The following is a 13,848-nucleotide window of genomic DNA, read 5'->3' on the forward strand; positions in this document are numbered from 1 at the left end:
TTGAAGGTAGACCTCTTCTCACATTGTGGGTAAATTTATTTTTGGGGTAATTCTCAATACTATCCAGATCTTTCTCGACTAGAATTCCACTTCTTTCTGCAGCCGTACGTTTTACACGAGTATAATTATCAGCAGAGCAAGTGATGCAAAGTTCTTCGGGGAAACAAACCATGCTGATACAAAAACGCATAATTGGGTTTGATTAAAAGTTTAATAAATTTCAGTAGTTTTTTTATTTTTTGAATGGATGTAACAAAAATTTACATATTGAATTAGGTTTGCAAGTATAGTTTAAATAGTAAAATTTAATTTAAAAAAAAAGTATCAATAGTTTAATTAAAAATAAATTAAATGTAGAAATAAGCTATATGAATTGAAATAAAATTTCCCGTCAATATATATATATATAGCCGATCCTATTTAGTAAGAAAATGTTTTATTGTTTTATATACGTAGCCAAATAACATTAGGCAACGCACATCCTCATGAAAGATTAAAGCATGCAATGCAGTTCTTTTGCTATCATGCAACCAAACGGGAGACCAAAATCCATCAACTTACTCCATCGTTTCTCACTCCCTGTCTTTCTCCTCGCTTTCTCTCTCTACACATCTTCCTTCTGAACCTGTGAATCGATGCTTCCCGCACGTCTCTCTCTCTCCTACAACAGCTCAGCTGCAGAGAGAGGGAGAGAGTCAGACCCTCCTTCCTGTCAAAACCCCAAAAACCTTCGGTCCCTCGCGTTTCTCGGGGCCATGTCCGCACGCAAATCTCTATCTCTCTCCGCCCACCTCCAAATCACAACTCACTTCCTCCCCCTACCCTCATTTTTTCCCTCTCTTTTTTCATTTTTTCATTTTTTTTGGGACTTTCCATCCATGTCCTCCTCTCCGTTCTCCCCTCCCTACTTTCTGGTTTCTCAATCAACATACCAAAATCAATTTAATTATTTTTATTATCGTAGGGAATTAATTGATAATTAGAAGAAAAAGAATCAGAAAAATCTGCCAGCCAGCCAGCCAGAACTCCTCTGCATCCCACCAGCACTTCATTTCTTCATTTTCTGGTGCAGGGATTTCTGGTCTGGATTTTTGGGTCTCCCATTTCTGGAGCTCCAATCTTTTGTGTACATTAATTCATTCTTCCTTCTATACAACAACATCCAAGTTTTGTTTATCAAGTTTTGACATTTGGGATTGGATAATTTTCTCACCTTCCAATTTTGTGCTGCATTTTTTTTTATAGGGAAAGAGAGAGTTTTTCCTTCCCCATTTCCTGGATTTTGATATTTTGTGGAATTTGGGTATGTGGGTAGGGATCAAATGCTTATAGATATGTGAATTCAGGTTACTTTTTTGGGATGAAAGAGGGATACCCAGATTGAGAATTTGTGGAGAAATGATGGATTGAGGAGGGAAACTCTTGGTTTCCCAGAAAATGCAGGTAACCTATTTGATTAAAGCTCTCACTCAAACAATTTGCGGAAAGGGGTGATTATTTTGGAAGAAATAGAAAACAGGGGATTTGGGGAGTTGATAAAATTATGGGCTGTCTTTGCTCGAAAGCAACATCGGAAGAGGGAAAGGTGGAGCAATCTGAGACAGTAGAACGCCCGTTGAAGGATTATTCGGTTCAGTTGATTGCTCCTACTCCCTCATTGAGAGATGACTTTGTCACAGAAGTAGGTGGTGGTGGTGATGGGGCTGAGGTATCAGTGCGCAGGTCATCAAGAACAGCCTCAAAAGCAAATGTGGGGAACAATGGTAGTGAGAATGAAGACCATCAAAGAGGGGCAACACTGGGTTTAGGAGCAAGTGGAAGGCAAACGGTGATGTCCAGGATAGTGAGCATGCCGCATGGGGCACAAGGAGAACAAACTGCCGCTGGATGGCCATCATGGCTAACTTCTGTTGCTGGAGATGCCATCAAAGGGTGGGTGCCTCGACGGGCAGACTCCTTTGAAAAGTTAGACAAAGTTAGTTCTAATTGTTGCTTCCCTACTGCCTCTTATTAGTGCTTTAAATGCTTGCATCAATTCTCTCTTTGTCTTGTCGTTTCCCTATAGAGTTTTGGTATTTCTAGTTAATGAATTTTGAAATGTGCTTTTGCCTAAATCTGAAACAGTAATTCTGTCATTGACCCAAAAAAGAAACGGTAATTCTGTCATGATATTTACAGAAAGCTGCATCTATCATGTTCGGGAGATGGTACTAAGTTGAATTCTTATGCTCTGATTCGTGCATTATTAATTACTTTTAAATGGATATCAGTTTCGCGCGAAGTTAAGATAGAATAGTATCATGTGCATGTTTTGGATTTGTGGATTTTACATTTGATATGAAAAACGGTAGACTCAAATTGACGCTATATGTACTTGGTAGCTATGTAATTTATTGTGTTAGATGGGGTTTGTAGGTGCGCTCTAGACAAGAGTGTTTGTCTTAGGGTGAAGTATTTTAAACATCAATTGATGCTTTCTTTGCAGATTGGACAAGGAACTTATAGCAGTGTATACAAGGCTCGCGACCTGGAAACTGGTAAAATCGTTGCATTGAAGAAAGTACGATTCGTAAATATGGACCCAGAAAGTGTTCGTTTTATGGCAAGAGAAATCTATATATTACGTAGACTTGATCACCCAAATGTTATGAAGCTCGAGGGTCTAGTCACTTCAAGAATGTCATGCAGCTTATACCTTGTCTTCGAGTATATGGAGCATGACCTTGCTGGTCTAGCGGCAACACGTGGCATCAAGTTTACTGAACCGCAGGTACTCTCTCTTCGAGTATATGGATCCCTTTCTCTTGTACCATTCTCCAGTTTCTGTTTATTTCTTTTTTGAGAAATTACTTGTTGGCTGCAAAAACGAATAAGTATTTCAAGAATTATTAATGTTTGAATTTTGTGCTTCTAATATCTGGTTTGTACGTTCTATTTTCTTCCATTGAAATCATAGTTTTATATCTTAATTTCTATAAATTTTGAGCTAAAGTGTACTTGTTGCACTGCAACCAAATATTCTGTGATCATAACTTGTGTGTTTGAATTGCAGATAAAATGTTATATGCAACAACTGCTTCGCGGACTTGAATACTGTCATAGTCGAGGTGTACTGCACCGAGATATCAAGGGTTCAAATCTTTTACTTGACAATAATGGAGCTCTCAAGATCGGCGACTTTGGTCTGGCGACCTTTTATGAGCCTGACCAAAACCAGGCATTAACTAGTCGTGTTGTGACTCTGTGGTATAGGGCACCTGAACTTTTACTTGGTTCTACTGAGTATGGAGTTTCTATAGATCTATGGAGCACTGGCTGTATCCTTGCGGAAATGTATGCTGGAAAGCCTATCATGCCCGGCAGAACGGAGGTAAAATTGACAATCTGTAAGATAACTTATTTTTTCATTCCTAGTCATGAGTTTCTTCATTTTTGCTGTAACTAAGTCACCGCTGGGTCCGATAAGTGCATAATACCGGACATGAATAATTAGTCCTTCCAGAATAAGTTACAAATGAGTCTAATCTTCTAGTTTTATATATTTATCATACAAATTTTCCATAAGTTTAGTAATAGTTCTAAAATTAAGTCTTCAGTGTTTGGAACAAATGTTGCTGTTATTCAGGTGGAACAAATGCATAAAATTTTTAAGCTTTGTGGTTCGCCATCTGAGGAATTCTGGAAGAAAACAAAGTTACCCCTTGCAACTAGTTTCAAACCTCAACAACCTTACAAGCGTCGTATTGCTGATACTTTCAAAGACGTCCCTCCTTCAGCTTTGGAGCTTATTGAAAAACTCCTTGCAATAGAACCAGAGACTCGGGGATCGGCTGCTTCCGCGCTTAGTAGTGAGGTAAATTTGAGCTTCTCCTTTTAATACTATAGCCATGTGCCTTCATGATGGTTTTTAATACTATCGACATTCCATGATTTCATTTGCTAATATGGTTCGTGTAAATATTGCTCATGTATCTTTTATCTGGCTCTGTTTATTGCAGTTCTTCAGTACACATCCTCTACCTTGTGATCCCTCAGATCTGCCAAAATATCGTCCGAGCAAAGAGTTTGATGCAAAGCTTCGGGATGAGGAAAAACGGTACTTCTCTAAGAGGCTTTCATTTCTTTGACTCACTTTCTTGTACATATTGAAGAGATATGTACACCAAAGAGAATATTAACAACTCGATTCCTTTTCCGTCAGTTTCAATTACGATATTGCACTTGTCCTGATATAAATCCTTCCCTAAAACAGTAAATTGGTATATAGTACGTTCAGAGGTAGGCGTATATTAAACATGTACTTGAGGCAGGCTGTGATGGGTACTTAGAAATATATAAGTGGATGACATGGTTGCCTATAGCAGAAAATAATATCAGATAAGCTGTAACTAAAGATAAATAAGTCCGCAGAATGATCTGAAGCCTAGATTAAAAAATTCATCTTCTTTTCTTAAATTTCAGGCGAAAAGCCGATGCAATTAAGGGGCGTGGTCCTGAATCTGTTAGAAGGGGTTCAAGAGATACCAAGGCACCATCGCCAGAATTTAATGCCCAGGGAGAGGTATAAAAATGTATTTGACACATCTACCATTTATTTAATTGTCGATGCTATATATTTGGAGCTTCACTCTTTTGGCTAACATAAACTTAGCAGGGACAGAGAAACCGGAAAACCACAGGTCACAAGTACATGTCACAGCGAGATACTGTCTCCGGCTTTGCAATGGAACCACATGGAGGAGCTAGGTCAAATGGGTATTCTCATTGTAGTACAATGGTACACCCTAGCGCAGTAGGATCGTCATTGAATAAGACAGCAGGTTCTACAAATAGGCCAGAGCTAAGGTCACAGAGATCTCATATGCCTCAAGCTGCAGCAGACTTATTAAGTTCTTCGAGTAAGAAAAAAGAAACTGTGGCTGGCAAAGAATCCAGAACAGTAAGTAACTGTTTTTCGTCACTCACTTCACCTTCTTAAGCTTTTGTTCTTTCAAAGTTTTTGGCTAATCATAGATTGTGGAGTTAGCTAATGATCTCTTGATCTTTGCCCCGCTTGTTAAAATAAGTTTAGACACGTTTTTGAGCAATGGAGCATAATTTACGAAAGAATGCACATGCCTTCAGTGATATTGATCACACGCGCTTTTCTTCGTTCCTCTTCTTTTCAGATTCTTTTCTGTTTGTAATATTATGTTCTCGTACGACGGTAGTCCTGAATAGTGAATAATGAACTAACTTATTTGCATTGTTTCAGGGCTACGTACCTAAGAACAGAATCCATTGCTCTGGACCATTGGTGCCTCCGGGGGGAAATCTTGAGGACATGCTCAAAGAGCACGAAAGACAAATCCAGCAGGCTGTACGTAAAGCACGAGCACGTTGACAAAGGCCAGGACCAATGAAAACCTTTGATGATGACCATTAAAGACATATCTCGGTGATCCTGAACGGTTGATATTCTGCTGCCTCTTCTATAACCATGCTGATCTGCTCAGTGCTCAATAGAAACAGCTGCTTGCACCCGCCAAGTTTGCTAATTAACTACAAAAACCAGCGAGAAATGTCAGCATGGAGGCTTAGCGAAGATGAAGGTGGTTATATGTTCAGAAAGGCGATGCAATGGGGTGGACGATATTCTGGTGTACCGCGTAAATGAGAACCGAGGAGCTTTTGGTTTTTTGTTGGTTGCTGGACAATTTATAGGTTTGGGGCTTTCGCCTTGTACAGTACAGAGGAAGGATGTTGTTTGTGTACATTGTAAGATAACAATTTTCTTCTCTGAACGATCATTTTTCTTGTAAGAAGAGAAAACGCTCGATATCATGTTACGTGCAATAACGTCTTAATCAATCTGTGGTCGTCTCGCGATCGATACCGAGTTTTTTCAATCGCTACCGAACTGAAGACTCAGTAGTAAAGTTCTAAATAATTTGCTGCCGAAGAGCCTCTGCAGTGCATATAGAGGATATTTTGCATACAAAAACTATAAATAGCACAACTTTATTGGGTAAAAAAATAAATACAAAGGGAAGGACGAAAGGAAAAGGAAGAAATGAAACAAGACAAGATGTACTAGTTTGGAAAGCCAGCAAACTTTCTGTACAATTGGCTTAAACATATACTTCGACTGCACGACTCGACTTAGAATCTAGAACTAGGTTTTGTTTAGTGAGCACGAATAGGCTCATAAGCTAAGCTACATATCCTGCCTCGGCTTTCGACTCAATTCAGAATACCGGCCACCCATTTCCTGCAAAATTTCTTCCCACAAACTTTCTTCTGAGGACTCCGATGAAGCCTCAAAAATCAAATTTGAGCTGCAGGCAGCTACATACCAATAATCCGATTCAATCTCCTCTGCCAACTGATCCAGCTGCCACCCAGCATAGCCGACAAAGAATCTAAAATCCTGAGGCTTAAGAACACCCTTCTTTACTAGCGCTGCAGCTTCATCCAGGCTGTTACGAGCACCAAAACAAAGCCCAGGGATCACCTCTTCAAACCCAGGAAGGTTTGACTTGCCCCCGCTTTTTAACAAAAACATGCTTGCCTCAAGAGGCCCACCAAAATGCAACGAACAATCAGAAAATGTGGTTGCAAGATCAAGATTTGTGGGCTTCATGTGTCTAATCTTTTTATGGAGTGGCCTGTTGATGACAACTCCAAATGGTCCCTCTTCTGGATGTCTGCTTCCTGATCTGAGGAGGAGAACAACAGTTCTTTCAAAGGCGCGAACCCCGTCAAGCTTTTCTGTGGCAACGAGGACACAGCCTGTCTCTGGAACGGAAATAGGATGAGCCCACTTCAGGCCTAGAGGTTTTGACTGGTGGGGTTCCCCACCTTGGTTCTGAGCATCAGGCTCAGCCTTTTCTTCCTGTTGAAAGATTCCAGAGTAAACTTGACAATTAATGGAGGATCATCATTAGAAATGTTTACATAAGACAATTAATGAAGGATCATCATTAGAAATGTTTACGATAAGGACACTAGAATTACTAACATCGTGTGTGGACCAAAAACCTTACAAGGGCACTCATTTGCTCCAGCCATTAGATTTGTTCAATATTGGACTTGAGACGCATATAATCAAAATAAGGAGGAAGAAAACTCGCTCACTATATATGGACTGAAGCCCTCATAACCAAAAGGCCACAGACCAATACCAGATATGAAGAAGTCTATGGTAGGGTATCAAAACTTCTACAGAGCTGTCTGTCACCATCAACTTAGAGGACTAATGAAAATGAAATACATGAAAGGGAGACAAGACATATTTTGATAAGAATCAAAATTTTTATTAACAAAGAACAAACGAAAAACATGGAAAACTAGTCCAGCAGTACACAACTGTCGAGGAAGCTGGAGATTTGCTTTGTGTGTACTCTTGTCGAGTGATATTTGTGATATGATTGGCCTGTGTGGGTGAGTTTTGGTTTCCATAAAATCAGGGGCATGCGTGAGGGTCGCATGGTGCCTTTGGGTGTTGTTGTTTAATTTTCAACCTAGGAAACCAACTGTGTCAGCTCAGTTGGGTCTCATAACCAACCAAACCAACCGATCACCTACAAACTGAAAAGGTCAACACTTGAACTAACCCATAACAAGATGATTCAAAATTCAGTAAGTCTTATTATCACCTTGAAAAATAAAAACGATTAACTAAATAAGCGAAGAGTAGTGAAAATATATTGATGAGTATTATATAGAACATGATAATTATGCATTTTAGTTTCAAAGGACATTAGCCCTTCAGGAAAGTAAAACTTTTACCTGCTCCATAGTATATAGCCTTGCTCTGACCTCTCTCCAGTCCGACTTTATCTGACAATTTTTCTGGGATGAAGTGTCATTGAAGTTTTCAGAAGAATCGTTTTCTTGTTCACTATCACCTTCTGGAATAGATCGGTCATCATTTCCTGTAAACCCAATGGAAAAAATTATTTGTGATGCAAGTAGTTATAAGTTGTAACAAATAAAAGAGAGAAATTTACAAGTAAACCACTGGTACCATGCTCAATGAAAGTAAGTAACATGTGAGAGCTAAAAACCTACATTCATGTAGGCATACAGACATAAAGACATGATGCGCATAAGTCATGTACACACACAGATAGATAGATAACTAAGAACTAACACCTATCATATTTATATTGCTTTTTAGCTTTTTACCGAAAGGTGAATTAAATGGAGGACAAAAGCAAAACTTTTATACCCAAAGTCATTTAAAAAGACAACCCCAATAAAGAATCATTTGAAAAGATAGTCTCGATCACAGCTCTAGCTTCGACAGATTTCTTTTTTCTGAAAAAATCACCATAGCATATGGATCAATGTATCGATTCCTATAATTTCTTCTTCTTATTTCAATTATATATAGCTCCCCTAGCATTGATTACATGAATGCTTTATTCAGTTATCATGAAGGGGTTAAGAATTGACATGTAAGAGTGGAAATCGGTTGCAGAGCTAAAAGACTTCTTCTTTCTATCGTGTAGTGCATACTGACAGAGTTCAAAAGGGGTATGGGAGAGGAAAACAACTGGATTAAAAAAGAAACTATTCATTTAATCATATGTGTAGTGCACTCAAAAGTAAAATAGCATGAGGTTTGAGTGTAAGCTCAGGGATGAATACTAAACTTGAGTGTAAGTTCAGGGATGAATTCCAAAATTTGAGTGTAAATTTAGGGACGCATTCTGTTTGCAGCATACCTCACCAGCCCCCATACTACTGAGCACAAGTCAACTTTATACCTTCAGGGTCTACTAAAGTATTTGTGCTGAGGCACCCCTGCCAAACAGGATCAAACTATACTCTCAGACACATAGGAGCTGGGTGCTCAGATGATTATCCTAGTTTAACCGACTTAACGGCTCAGACCACAAATTTATCTTGTCCGTCCAATCCATATAAAGATTTGCAAGGAACCAACCTAGTCTGATGCCAAAGTGATACCCATATGACCTAGGGACAACCCAGTCCCTCCATCCTACATTGGAGGGGGATATTCTGCTTTCTATGACTGTAGATTCCACATCTACACTCTAGCTCCCCGGTAACCAATCATAACAGAAAATCAAACTTGACAACTTAAAAATTTCAAATGTCAAACAGTATTCATATATCACCGCGATCGCACCCCACATACACAAATCAAAGCAAAACAAAATCAAACACGTCAAAATCAAAGAAGTCAAAATTCACAGCGACCAATCAAATGTAAATTGCAATTCAATTTAATTCCAGCTGAGAGAGCAAACCTGACGAAGACGAAGAGTTTGATGAATTGCCATGATTGTTCTTCTTCCCCATGGCTCTGACAACCGAAGAACGAAACCCATTAGACGAAATCCTGCGCTTCAAATTCAAGACCCCAATCTCGAAATCCTTCCCGTCTTCAACGCCAACCCAGGAAGGCCGCACATGTACAAAATTCCACGAAATGGGTTTCTCAGAAAACGAGTTTCTGAGTAGAAAAGGGCTTCTGCCGATGTTCTTCGCCTGCACGGACCACAGATCCATGGCAGCCTCGCCGGAAGATGAGTTTTCCAGGAAGAAGAAAATAGGAGTCGGGAGAGTGAATTTACTGTTCTTCTCAACGATGGAAACGATGAGAGAGAGAGAAAGAGAGAGTGTGTGGAGGGTGAGAAAATCGATAACGGAAATAAGAATTGGAAAACAAACAAAACGGGGAGAGACCAATCAGAAACGAGAGGAGAGAGAGTTGAGAGCGACGGTGTGAAGCAGAGAATATGCTTTTAGATTAACCCAATTGTGCGCGTGTGAGACGGTGACGGACTTGGGCTGCACAGCCTCTGTGATTTTAGTGTGGTACTTTTTAGGCGAATCTGTGAAAAAGTGTCTGCGCGGTGAAGTAGGATCATCTCTTTTCATATTATCTTCCCATTCTTTTCTCCCTTTCCATTTTTTTCTCTCTTCTCGTATGTTGTTTTTTGTATTAGTGTTTTTATAAAAAAAAAATCAATATAAAATATTGATGTGACTTAACCGTAACCGTTCAAATAAGAAATGAGAGAAGAAGAGAGAGTTTAGGGGGAAAAAGAATCCTCCTCACTGCATGGTGGCGGGCAAACTCACGGGCAGTTGCAATTGCTGCACCATGTCATCTCTTAATGGAGAAAAACTTCATAGCACATTATTGAGTATTCCTTTCAATCACTTAAAGGAAAGAAGTTTGAGAGAAATGTGAGAGAGAGATAGAGAGAAAAAAAAATGTGTGTTTTTTTTTGTTTTTTTTTTTTAATATAGAGATGTTATGCTGTGAAACCCCATCCTTAAATTATTGTATTTTGTATTATCAGATTTATGAAATTACCAAATTGTCGTTGACTGTCTCGTTGTAACGCGTATTACTAATTTTCTTAGTTTATTCTTATATACTCATCGCAACGAACGTGTAGGCGCGAATGGATTTAAATTTGGAATTATAACGAAGATTTTATGTTTCAAAACGACGAACTTTTTTTCGGATATTTCATGTTTCGTCTTTTGTGGCCTTAATGTGTGAGCCACTGGGGCCCACATTAGATTTTTATCCCCCAATCTCCTTCATTTTCCCTTGTGATGCTCTCTTCCCTCTCCCCTCTATTATTTTCTGAAATTTCACTCTCTCTAACTCTCTCTCACTCTTGGGCCGCTCTTTTCTCTCTCTAAACAACCAACCCTCCTATAGGGTTTTCACTCCAACAAATCACACAACAACAACCTAGACATCACCAACCGTCATGCAAGGTACCATTCTCTTCATCACATTGAGAATTATGATTTTCGTTTTTGAATCACTTGATTTGGTTAAGTATTGAAGAAGTTATGAACGTTTAAAGTTTGCGCATAATTCGGCGAGTTCCCCAGTTTCACTCGGACCAGCCAACTTTCAGGCCATTTTCTAGCCAACTCTGGCCACCACTCGGTCCCCACTTGGTATAAATCTCTTTTCCACATTTCTAACTACACTTTGGCTTTTGAATTACTCAATTTGGATTTTTATCGAGTTCGGAATGGGCTCTTGAAGTTAGGGGAAAAATCTGGGATATTTCCAGTTTCGAAGGTCGACGTGTGGGCATTGCCATGGCCAGCTCATGGAGCACACGCGCCTCCACCAGAGATGCTGTGCTCTGCCGTCGTCCATAACGGTGTTGACGACTTTTCCAGCCAATTTTCCAGCGACTCAACTCGGCGCATGGCGACAAGTGTGGCGGCGTGTGCGGCGGTGCGTGGAGAACCCAATGTCCCACTTTAGTTTTTTCGACGTCCTGAATCCGTTTATGATGTCTGTTTTCCCAAATTCAATCGTTTTAGTATAGTTGTATCAATTGGTCCCTTTATATGCTTAGATGCGTTTGTTAGTGGCATTTCTAGTTCACATGGCTCTTCGGCGACGGAGTATATGTGAGTGGACCCCTTCCAAAATGCATGATTTTAATTACTAGAAATGCATACATAAAAAACATGATTTTATAACTACGTTTTATGAAACGTTTATGAGTAAATCAGATTTATGCTCTATGAAATATCATGCTTTATCGAATTTATGTTTACAGAGATATTTATGAACAATGGATTTATGATATGATGTTTGAGCTATTAAGCTTTGATGAGATATATTTTGGAAAGATTATGTTCATGATTTTCTGTGCTTACTTAGTGGTTATTCATACTATGTGCCTACGGACGAATGACACTTATATATGGCTTTGGTCGGGCGATGTAATGCCTTCGAGCGGAAGATATTTATATATGGCTTCGGTCGGGCGATGTAGTGCCTTCGGGTGGAAGATATTTATATATGGCTTCGGTTGGGTGATGTAGTGCCTACGGGCGAATGATACTTATATATGCATTCGGGCGGATGATGTAGGGCCTTTGGGCGATTGTGATACCACTACTAAGCACACTTTTTATGACATATGTTTTTTGAAAGGTTTTATGGCATGCTAGGGTTTTCGGAAAACCTATTATTTATCATGCTATATGAGTTTTCTAAACTGGGGGTTAGTACGTTGAAGAATAACTGTTTTAGTATTACTTATATAAAAACTTGGTCCACTCATGTTTTGTTTTATGCCCCCCTTAGGACCTAGGAACAAGGCATACGACCCAAGCTACAAGACATTCCCATATCAGTGAATTTTTTTCATCCTCTCTATGTAGGACATCTCCTGTAATCGCACTTTCTAGTTTACCTTCCACTTGTATTCTGAATTAGTAGTATGCTTTGAACATGTCATGTTATCACTTTTATTTTGTTAGCAATTGAATATTATTATATTTTCTATTAAGGTTTGTACTTGAATATTACATTGCGTAGTTATGCGCGAAATTTATATGCATGTTTCGCATGTTCTCGGCATATGCATTTATTAATTGGCTTGTGTCACCCTCGGGTGTCGGCCAGCACGTGGCCATACCGTTGTCCTTCGAACACTGGGATCGGGGCGTGTCATATGCTAACATGAGAGTGAGGTTTAAAAAAAATAGCAAAATTTGTTATGAAAAATTAATTATTGCCCATAATTGTATTTTGTGATCGAATATCAAGTTGTCTTTTAATCATCTTGTAGTTTACAAAGAGTGTTTTGTTAATACTAGGTATTTTAGAGAGGTATAGTTACGGTTACCTATATTTATCTATATATCTAACTAGTTAACCTCTCCACACAGTGCGCAAACGTAGTGGTGAAATTGTTGTTAGAAAATATTAGTATACATTTCTTTAATTGTTTGGGTTTGCTTGTTAGTTTAGGATTTGAGCTAACCCATTGAAATTAGAGTTTTGTTTCCTTATCTATTAGGGATTAGGATTAGTTCTTTAATTATGTAATTCACAATGTAGTCTTTTGGTTGTAACCATCTCGGCATATTTGTAGTATTCTCTTTGTTTTAGTTAACCGATTAATATTCAAAGTTTTGTAATGTGTTTGTTCATTCGTATGTTATGCGTACTCTGATTTAAAACTAATGTGACCCTAAAGTGAGAACATAGCTTTATAACAGTCGAGCTTGTGTTCCCAAGTGTTACTTCACTTTAATTTGTAGATTTACTTGAAGAAAACGAGGGTAGCAGATTTCCCGAAGAAAAAGAGAGCAAAACAAGAGGAAGCCAGAAACAAGAGCAAAGAAGACAGTAAAATGAGGATTGCAGATATCTCGAAGAAAAGGAGTGATACCCATTTGATGGTAACCACACTCATAGCAACTGTAACATTCACAGCAGGCTTCACCATGCCAGGTGGTTTCAACAGTGAGGGTGCTGCAATTCTGATTAGAACCAAAGCCTTTCAAGCATTCGTTATAACAAATACCTTAGCCTGGGTTTTCTCCAGTTCATCTGTTGCGTGCCACCTCTTTATGGGGCCCCGAGGGAAAGACAGTTTGGTCGACTATGAAATAAAAAGCTTGTATCCATAGAACATCTGGCGTAACATAGATAATGAATAATAGGAGTTAATATCATTCCAATTGCCATTACAAAAGTAATTAATATTTTAGTCGGGGTGGGGTCTGTACTTCAAAGGATTAGAGCATGTAGCTTCGAACCACAGCATCGGGGGTTCGAATCCCTCCTCGCCCACAACTGGCCAAAAAGGAAAGGACCTTTCCCTTTGGGGTACGAAAATCTTGATCGGGATAGCGGATCCAAAGCTATGGAATTTGGGCGTGGATCTTTTGTCGAAATGGAATGGCCTTACTTTTTCTTTTTATTTATTTATTATTTATCGTTAATGACGAGTTAATTAAGTATAGTATGCCCGGCCCTAATCAGCATTTTTTTTGTTTTACGCCCCCTTTGTTAGAGTTTATGTTAACTTACACCACGCTCGGCATGGT

The 13,848-nt window shown here is 39.1% G+C and overlaps 2 protein-coding genes across 2 annotated transcripts; one reads left to right on the forward strand and one right to left on the reverse strand.

Moving 5' to 3' along the window:
* Positions 1–548: 548 nt before the first annotated feature.
* Positions 549–5,874, forward strand: LOC137717239 (probable serine/threonine-protein kinase At1g09600). The gene is made up of 8 exons (XM_068456537.1): positions 549–1,975; positions 2,486–2,770; positions 3,053–3,370; positions 3,626–3,853; positions 3,999–4,096; positions 4,462–4,561; positions 4,655–4,939; positions 5,255–5,874. Exons 1-8 carry the CDS (start codon positions 1,544–1,546, stop codon positions 5,381–5,383), a joined length of 1,875 nt encoding a protein of 624 aa, XP_068312638.1. The 5' UTR covers positions 549–1,543; the 3' UTR covers positions 5,384–5,874.
* A 107-nt stretch (positions 5,875–5,981) lies between these two features.
* On the reverse strand, positions 5,982–9,654 carry LOC137717240 (uncharacterized). Its single transcript, XM_068456539.1, has 3 exons — positions 9,261–9,654; positions 7,771–7,916; positions 5,982–6,874 (listed from the first exon to the last, which is right to left on the reverse strand). The coding sequence occupies exons 1-3, from the start codon at positions 9,520–9,522 to the stop codon at positions 6,197–6,199; spliced, it is 1,086 nt and encodes a 361-aa protein (XP_068312640.1). The 5' UTR covers positions 9,523–9,654; the 3' UTR covers positions 5,982–6,196.
* Between the last annotated feature and the right edge of the window lie 4,194 nt (positions 9,655–13,848).

This window comes from Pyrus communis, chromosome 15 (assembly GCF_963583255.1).
Source record: "Pyrus communis chromosome 15, drPyrComm1.1, whole genome shotgun sequence".
NCBI classification, from domain to species: Eukaryota; Viridiplantae; Streptophyta; class Magnoliopsida; order Rosales; family Rosaceae; genus Pyrus; species Pyrus communis.

Bases quoted from the DNA above. Each gene is read 5' to 3' on its own strand.
- LOC137717240 (XM_068456539.1), bottom strand. From the start codon at position 9,522: ATGGATCTGTGGTCCGTGCAGGCGAAGAACATCGGCAGAAGCCCTTTT. The intron at 7,917-9,260 runs GTTTGCTCTCTC...TTGGGTTTACAG, and splicing joins AAACTCTTCGTCTTCGTCAG to GAAATGATGACCGATCTATT. The intron at 6,875-7,770 runs GTAAAAGTTTTA...ATCTTTCAACAG, and splicing joins GGCTATATACTATGGAGCAG to GAAGAAAAGGCTGAGCCTGA.
- LOC137717239 (XM_068456537.1), top strand. From the start codon at position 1,544: ATGGGCTGTCTTTGCTCGAAAGCAACATCGGAAGAGGGAAAGGTGGAG. The intron at 2,771-3,052 runs GTACTCTCTCTT...TTTGAATTGCAG, and splicing joins TCAAGTTTACTGAACCGCAG to ATAAAATGTTATATGCAACA. The intron at 3,854-3,998 runs GTAAATTTGAGC...TGTTTATTGCAG, and splicing joins CTTCCGCGCTTAGTAGTGAG to TTCTTCAGTACACATCCTCT.